Source organism: Spinacia oleracea, chromosome 5, assembly GCF_020520425.1.
Source record: "Spinacia oleracea cultivar Varoflay chromosome 5, BTI_SOV_V1, whole genome shotgun sequence".
Taxonomy (NCBI): Eukaryota; Viridiplantae; Streptophyta; class Magnoliopsida; order Caryophyllales; family Amaranthaceae; genus Spinacia; species Spinacia oleracea.
The window spans coordinates 524,030-532,960 of NC_079491.1; the positions used below are offsets into that span (position 1 = coordinate 524,030).

The following is an 8,931-nucleotide window of genomic DNA, read 5'->3' on the forward strand; positions in this document are numbered from 1 at the left end:
CACTAAAATTATAAAAACTGTGGATTACTGAGTAGCCTAATTCAAACTCACATAAAAAGTGAATCTGACTACGAGAGATGAAGAATTCAACACACCAAATCAGCAATGTTACAAACTTAATTACTAGGGTTCTTATCGCATATAAAATCAATTGTTAATAGAAGTTGAATTCACATTCTCATTAGTCTAATAAGTTAATCTTTCCCTTATCTTTTTAATGTGAGACAATTAGTCTTAAGTTTTACTCCGTAATTCACACGTGATCTATTCACCCAGTACAACTAACAATTCTAAGAATAATCAATTGTCTGTTGGTTCAGTGGTGATTGGGGCTGAACTTGGTAGGGAGGACCCGTGTTCGATCCCCCGCAACAACAATTGGGAGGGGACTGGAACCTATCCACCAAAAACTCGCCCCGAATCCAAATTAGCCCTAATGGTGAACCGGGTGCTAACACCAAAAAAAAAAAACAATTCTAAGAATAATAATTCACCAAAACCGTCTTAATTATCAATTTCTCATGGTCACTAAACGCAACTATAAGGAAAATGCATCTTTTTTCATTAGTACGCGTAAAAAATTTAAAAGGGCAAACAAACATATATTGTTTCTTTTAATTTGTTCCTTAAATTTTGCCATGTTACTATGTAATCATACATAATATTGTGCACTTGTTTTACTTTTCTGTCCCTAAATAATGCCCTATTCCTCTACTAGGAATTTTCCTGATTTTTTTTTGTTTGATAATATATTTGACTAGAGTACTATGCTATGGAGTATTTCTTTAGGGAAATACTATAATAGGAAATTATTTTTTATTAAAATATTTTATGCCAAACTAAACGGAGCCTCAATATAATCCAAGTTTTGCGTTAGCTTTGGGTCAAACTATACATCCATGATCCAATGATCCTAAGGCTGAACAGCCCATACTTTGTAACTTGTGTCTTGTGAAATGAGTGTTGATCTGCATATTGTGGGCTACAAAAGCAAACACTAAATGGGCTGTTTTGGACCAACGTTCACAAATCGGTTTGGGTTTCGGAAACAAAGGCAAAAAGTTTTAGTTCAGCCCTACTAAAAACAATATGCACCCAAAAAGTTTAATTTAGATGTTAAAAAATAATTTGACCCATTTCTCATAAAGTTACAATTTTTCCATTATAAAAGTTAAATGACTGGGTACCTGGAAGCAGACTTAATACCCATGTTTTACCGTCTCGTTTCTAATTTTAAGGAACTGGTTATAATTTATAACCGCTTCAGATTTTTGAAAATTTGGCATGATACCTTACGGAGTATTGTTATAAACATACACATGTATACAAAGTAGCAACCAAAAAGACTGAGATTTTTCCATTACGAGAACAAAGAGTATTGTACACAAACCCTCTGATTTAACCACTAATCAAGAAGACCTTCTTTTTTTAATCATTAATGGAACTGATTTTCTTGTGACTATTACTTTTGTGGAATATTTCATTTTTATCTAACTGTGTTTATTACTAATACAATAATTTTGTTTGAAACTAGTTTAGTTGTGATTAATAGTTTTTTGTTTTTATTTTTTAAAGAGTTGTGATTATTAGTTGAATGACTTTGGAAGGTGTAATTAGTAGGAGCCCTAGATATAGGCGGGGAACTTGGACCAGTAATGTGGATAAGATGTGTCTGAGGATGCATCCAAGGGAACATAACACTCTGTACAATACGAATTATATTTTTTTTTTGGTGTACCATCCGGTTCACCCTTAGGGCTAATCCGGATTCGGGGCGAGTTCTGAGTGGATAGGTTCCATTTCCCTCCCAATTGTTGTTGCGGGGGATCGAACACAGGTCCTCCCTACCAAGTTCAGCCTCAATCACCACTGAACCAACAGTCAATTGGTTACAATACGAATTATATAAAACAATTATAATTATATAAAACAATTATAGTAGCAATTCAACATCACTAAAATATACGCAGTAAATACGAATTAATTTCTTAAATCATCCAATTTTTCTACTTAAAAAGTTTAAAATTTTCTTTCAAGCATCTCCTGGAATTGGTTTGCTAAGCAACAAAAGTTGTGCCATTATTAGTTTAATGTTAACTTCCCAACTATTTATCATTATTATCATTCAAAAGGTCGGTTTGACCAAGCTGGCTACCTAAACTATATGCTACTCCCACCTTGATTTTGTCAAATTAAAAAGTTTTGAACCCTATATACTATTCCTCGATAAATAAAGCAGAATTATTTTGAAAATTTGTTACTAACTCTATAACATATACGATTATATAAATGTTCATTACATTATAAAAAACAAATTAATATCTCTATTCATTTTTTTTCAACCGTAACAAACACAATTATAGCAAAGTGGTAAAATGTCCTATGAATTTAGCAAAAATGGGCACCAATAAAGGAATGACAAACACAATGTGAGTCTATATACAAAAATAGGCAACATAAAAGCGGCAAAAACGTGTTACTTGAGTGTGTTTTTTTGAACTTATGCAGGAAAAAAAAGTTTAAATATATTCAGGCAAAATTAGTTCAACAAATATAAGGTTCTTTTAAATAATATAATAGTTTTTTATGTCAACCAAACATCAACTTAAGGCACAAAGAAGTTTATAAGGTTAGTTAAGTCCAAGTAAGACTTTGTTCTGTTCACCTTATTTCCACTTATTTCAGGAAAAATATGTTCAGATAAGTTTAGATATATAAGTTCAGGAAAAATAAGGGTTGACCAAGTACAATATATAACTAAAATAAGTTTTGATAAGTTTAATAAGTTCAGTTAAGTTTAGATAAGTTCACATAAGACAAGTTCAAAAAAAGTAAGTGAAAATTAGATGATTAGAACGCACCCTAAATTGATTTCAGTCAAATCTAAATATTCATTTACCTATATTTTAATTCAACCAAAATAAATTCAGACAAGTTAATTTCATTCAAATTTAGACCATACAATATGGTAATGAACTAATGATGGAAAGAATGGCCAATGAATAAAATGCGTGATAAGTAGCAATTCAAAGTTAAGGAAAGAGAAAGGGAAAAGTAATCCAAAATAGGGAATTAGTAAAAGCCAAAGGGGCCATTCAAGTTTGAACGGTCAAAAAGTAGAAATTAGTACAATTTACGCATTCATTACTTAAATATTTCAAAGTTTATTGTTAATATTATTATTGGTTGAAGAGAGAGAGTGTGTTTCTGTTTCCTGTTTCTCCCTTTGACTGTGACCAAACCCCAAAACACAAGCTTCCTCTTTTCTTCGTCTTCTTCTTCATCTCCTTCATTACAAAACTGTATAATTAAGCTGCCTCTTCCTTTCACTTTCAACTTTCTCTCTCTTAAACAACAACACCTACACCAACCTTCCTCATCTCCTCCATCTTCCTGTCTTTTACTGGTATGTTTGTCTCTGTATTTCTCTGTGTTTTTCTTTAATTCATCTGCTATTTTATTCTGATTTGGGTTTGTTCCATATTGTACTTTTTGATTGTTGTTTTTCTTCTTCATATCTTGTTTAATTTCATCTCTTTGATTTTATGTCCTATTTCCCTCAAACAAAAGTAAAAAAGATTCCATCTTTGTAATTAGATTATAAATAGATTACAGTATTTTCTAATTAGGGTTTCGACTTGTTTGATCCACCATTTCTACCGTTGTGAAACCATAATTCTCAGCAGATCTTAGAACAACTAAGAAAAGTAAATCAGCTAAAACCCCCTTTTTTGATGAACAAATTTTGATTGGGATCTCTACTGTTCAAGCTTTGTGAAAGACAATAACAATGCCGGGATTCATTCTAGCTTACCCTTGAGCTCTGTTGCACCACCACCAACCTACTACATGAGCTCCGACAACTCCGTTCCTAAACAATTAAACTTGGGTTTTCTTCCAATTTAACAATTAAACTTGGGTTTCCATCTTCTCTTTCATAATCGCAAATCTACCTGCAAATCCATTGACCTCAATAGAGTCAACACCCTGCCCACTATTGTCAAATCTGCAGCTGCGGTTTACTTTGTTTTGGTACATGAGTTCAGTTTTAAACTTGCCTATTGCAATGCCTTGATCATAAGCTAAATGTGGTGATTTTGGGGTCTGCAAACTCTATTTTTCTATTAGAATTGGTTATTGGTTTTCCATTTTGTGCTAACATTGTTTTCCATTTTGTGCTAACATTGTTTTCCAGTTGTATTTCTTGCCAAGATATTGTTATTTCATTCTTTATGTTTGTTTATTAATGTGCAAGGGTCTAACCCTTTGTTTGGATGCGTTTCTTTGTACAGATTATTTATTCTTGCTGGTGACTTTGAATCCTGCTGGTCATTTTGTGTGGAAACGATATAATGGCTCCAGTGGGTATCGCTCCCACCTCTGGGCTTAGAGAGGCCGGTGGCAATGTTGGTGCTATTGATAAGTTACCTGATGAGATGAATGGCATGAAAATTAGAGATGATAAGGTAAATATCTATGTTTAATTCAATACATCAATCCTGCTTTACCTTCACTTCACTTCTTTTGATTGCTTTTTAGCTTGTTGCTTAATTTTATGAATTCTTGACTCGGACTTTTTTTAGGAAATGGAAACTGCTGTTGTTGATGGTAATGGTGCAGAGACTGGTCATATAATTGTCACGACGATTGGTGGTAAAAACGGGCAAGCTAAGCAGGTAATGCTGAACTTCCATACGATCATTTTAGTGATTCTTCTGTAAGATATGTTTTCTTATATGAATGATGTGTTTTGTGTTAACAGACAGTGAGTTACATGGCTGAGCGTGTTGTCGGACAAGGATCCTTTGGAGAAGTGTTTCAGGTAAACTTGGCAATAACCCGATACTTCCGTACAAAACTATGATCTATAATTGCAAATGCAGTCTTCTTCATGACTTACATCCAACTTGGATAACATTATTAATGTTCTTTTCTTGGAATGTCCAGGCAAAGTGTTTGGAGACGGGTGAAACTGTGGCTATAAAGAAAGTCCTTCAGGACAAGAGATACAAGAACCGTGAGTTGCAGACAATGCGTCTTTTGGATCATCCAAATGTCACCTCTTTAAAGCATTGTTTCTTTTCCACAACTGGAAAGGATGAACTTTATCTTAATCTGGTGCTTGAGTTTGTCCCTGAAACTGTTCATCGTGTCATAAGACACTACAACAAGATAAACCAGAGAATGCCGTTGATATATGTAAAGCTTTACATGTACCAGGTATATGTGGTCGGAGGGTTTGATTGTAATGTTTATTAGATAGTTAAAATGTATAGTTCTAACAACAGCTTTTACTGACAACAGATCTGTCGAGCATTAGCCTACATTCACGGGACAATTGGGGTATGCCATAGAGACATAAAGCCCCAAAACCTACTGGTAATGCCATAATGTCCCTTCAAAGGATTTTCATTTGATTTTTTAAAGATTAAATTCGTTGTGGATAGAAAATTTTCCTGTTATTTATCTCATGTTGTCTATTATCGATGCAGGTCAATCCGCATACGCACCAGTTAAAGATTTGCGACTTTGGAAGTGCTAAAGTCTTGGTTTGTCCTCTTGTTCCTGCTCTAACTCCTTTTGTTGCTTGTTGTCAATGTCAACGTCACTTCTTCTGATTTACTCCGTATGTACCTAATTACCTATCTTGTCTATTTATTAGTTCTGACCTTCGGTAAATATTAAATTGGCAGGTGAAAGGAGAGCCAAACATATCTTATATATGCTCTAGATACTATCGTGCACCAGAACTGATATTCGGAGCAACTGAGTACACAACTGCAATTGACATCTGGTCTGCTGGTTGTGTTCTTGCTGAACTGCTTCTTGGACAAGTATGTCTTTGACTTTTAAGGCTGTTGTTATGTGAAACTATATTGGCATATATCCTAACCATGTTCCATTTTTACTTACTTGCAGCCTTTATTCCCTGGTGAGAGTGGAGTAGATCAGCTTGTGGAGATTATCAAGGTGATTGCCAAAATCTTAATTCTTCTGTGATTTGATGTAAAAATGTATGACTTTGATGTAATTAGCATCTTAATTGATCATCCAATAAAGCATGATTAAAGGCATGGATATTAGATGGGTGTGACTTGAGACTTGTTGCCTTGTATAAAGAACACGCAAAGATGCTGGCTTTCTTAGTTATCTTTGTATACTTGAGATGCATGCATGTGTAGCGCACACACAAAATTGGGCAATGTATGTGAGTTAATTTATGAAATCAGAAGCTCATTGCTGAATTTTGGCTTAGTTTTTGCTTCAGGCTCATGGGTTTTAAACAACCTGATGTCTTAATTTTCTTCTTGTTTTCAGATTAACTCTAAATTCGTTTCTTTCCTTTCATGCAGGTTTTGGGTACCCCAACAAGGGAAGAAATAAAATGTATGAATCCCAATTACACCGAATTTAAGTTCCCCCAAATTAAAGCACACCCATGGCACAAGGTATGCTGGACTCTACTTTTCTGTTCTCCCTCTAACTTTTACTGTATCATCTAGCTAATCACGGCACTTGTTATGTTGAAAACAGATATTCCACAAGCGTATGCCTCCTGAGGCTGTTGATCTTGTCTCAAGACTTCTGCAATATAGTCCGAACCTTCGTTGCACAGCTGTGAGTTTCTAAGTTCCTATTTCTATGATTGTATTCGTAATCCTAGTAAATGCTTGTTTTTCATCATAGTTTTCTATTAGTACCTTCTGCTTGTTGCTAAATTTGAAGTTACTTATCTCATTTCTTTTGTCAAAATGCAGTTAGAAGCTCTAATTCATCCATTCTTCGACGAGCTACGTGATCCAAATTCTCGCTTACCCAATGGGCGGGCCCTTCCCCCACTCTTCAATTTTAAGGCTCATGGTATACTCACTTTCCCCTTTCCTCCTACCTCTCTGTATATCTCTTTCTTGGTTGCTAATGCATTCTTCTGCTATGGACCAGAACTAAAAGGAGTTCATACCGAAACTTTGGCGAGGCTTGTTCCAGAACATGCTAGAAAGCAGTGTGCTTTTCTTGGATCATGATGTAGTTGACGGCGATCTTGCTCAAGAGGTGCTTTCATGGAGAAATGTTTCAGCTGGTTTGAAGTAGATAGCTATATGCGCATGTTCAAGGGGAAGCTTTGGAGGTTATATTAATTTCAATTAACTTTGTATGTTCTCTGCTAACGTGCTGTTTACGTTCATAATGGTGTGGTAATATGGGAAGGTTCTGTTTATTGTACCCAGAACCTAATGGGCGATGAACCCTTGTCTGTAGATGTGACTGTAGGTTGTAACTATGTATCGAATTAAATGATCATTTTATTCTTTTATATGGTTCACTCTGTTATTCGATTCAGAGAGGCACTGCATCACTGTGACTGCTGTGTTTTTTGTAAAATTTCCTAATTTTTACTCTCTATGATTTTAATAGAAGTATTAGTGTATTACCTTGACGAATTTGCCATTGATTTTGGGAAGTATTTAAACGAGGCGACAATCATGAATTATTCATTACTCTTTATCACGTTTAAGTTGTAGTGCAAATGAAGAGTAATCATAGCAAAGGGATCTCAGCCAAAACTCGAACGAGTTAGATCTTGTTTAGTTTCAGTGTACAATCACAATCACAATTACAGCTAAACTTCCGATTCTTGTAAGAACTATTCTTCTCTTCTTCAGGGTCTTCATTAAGCTAAAGAATTAGCGATAAGGCCGCTGATCAAGGAAGGATTAAGGACTAATCCTGCAATCCCCAATCCTTGTAGTTTTGAAGTTCCTCAAAAGATAATTAAAGTTGTTTATCAGGATGAAAATGTTGCAGAAAAAGTTAAAGGTATGGTGCTGAAAATGGCACTTTGATGAGCAAAATCTGTAAAGAAACACCAAGAATCTGTTTCTGCTTTTGGTTTTGAGGTGAAGGAGAAGTAGGGGATGCCGACCACAGAAGTCAAGGCTCCGAGGGGACCAAAGTATTTGACTTTCTTTAAGCGCTGCGGTCCTGCAGATCGGTGTGTATCCATATCTGTAATGCTTTCTTTCTAGGGTTACAAAGAAGACACTGTTTTTTTTACCCAAGAACTACTGTTTGGTCTAGTTTTTCATGTTAGTTTGGCAGTTATCTTGTCATGCTATTCTTTCAACAATGTACTACTTCATTCCAATTTTCGTCAGTTTTGATTTCTTACTGCATCATGCACATAATCTTTACCTGACACTTCCTCAGAGTAAGAGTGAGTTTATCTCTCAGGCTCAACCCCTAACTTCAGACTCTGTCATATCAGTTTTCCATTAACTTTTACCCACGTTTTCACTAATCAAACTCACACAAGATTCTCCTTATTTTTACACATTATCCCTAAACTCACCTCAAATTTACCTAAACTCCTAACAAAAGAAAGTTAAGTAGGATAAAGTGTGATCATGTGCCTTGATTTTATTTGGTTGGAGAAAAAAGTGGAGTCTTGGATTTCCAATCCCGCCTCCCTACTTGTTGCAGTCTTTAAACACATTATTCCAAAAGTCTGGATAAAAACTTCACTCAAATCTCACCTTGTGAAAAACAGAAATGGTACACTGTGTGCTGTGGTTAGTTGAATATAAGAATGTTGTACAGGTTGGTTCAGAAGAATATTCTGTAAGCAGTTGTGTGTAATACACTGAAAGCAATGAAGAATCTCAATCTCAATCTCTGTTACAATTAACAAAGGTAAATTAAGAAGGTTCTCAGAAGAAGAGAATTAAAAAAAAAAAACCAGAAATGGGAAATTGTGGGTAATGGTTAAAATATTTACTGAAATAGTAAGGAGCTGTAAAACCAGAAATGGGAAATTGTGGACCAGTAACAGTGTACGAAAAAGTCGGGGGTAATGGTAATGGTAATGGGTCGAACATGGGAAGTTTTTTGCTGCATTTTTCGTTATTCTGCTTTCTCTTCTTCCCCTTTTTT

The 8,931-nt window shown here is 35.0% G+C and overlaps 1 protein-coding gene across 1 annotated transcript; it reads left to right on the top strand.

The window, feature by feature from the left end:
• The first annotated feature begins 3,164 nt into the window (after window positions 1–3,164).
• On the top strand, window positions 3,165–7,438 carry LOC110776395 (shaggy-related protein kinase NtK-1). Its single transcript, XM_021980959.2, has 13 exons — window positions 3,165–3,406; window positions 4,293–4,466; window positions 4,584–4,676; window positions 4,763–4,822; window positions 4,948–5,220; window positions 5,305–5,379; window positions 5,493–5,549; window positions 5,694–5,834; window positions 5,920–5,970; window positions 6,354–6,449; window positions 6,535–6,618; window positions 6,759–6,861; window positions 6,943–7,438. Exons 2-13 carry the CDS (start codon window positions 4,353–4,355, stop codon window positions 7,023–7,025), a joined length of 1,230 nt encoding a protein of 409 aa, XP_021836651.1. The 5' UTR covers window positions 3,165–3,406; window positions 4,293–4,352; the 3' UTR covers window positions 7,026–7,438.
• Window positions 7,439–8,931: the final 1,493 nt, after the last annotated feature.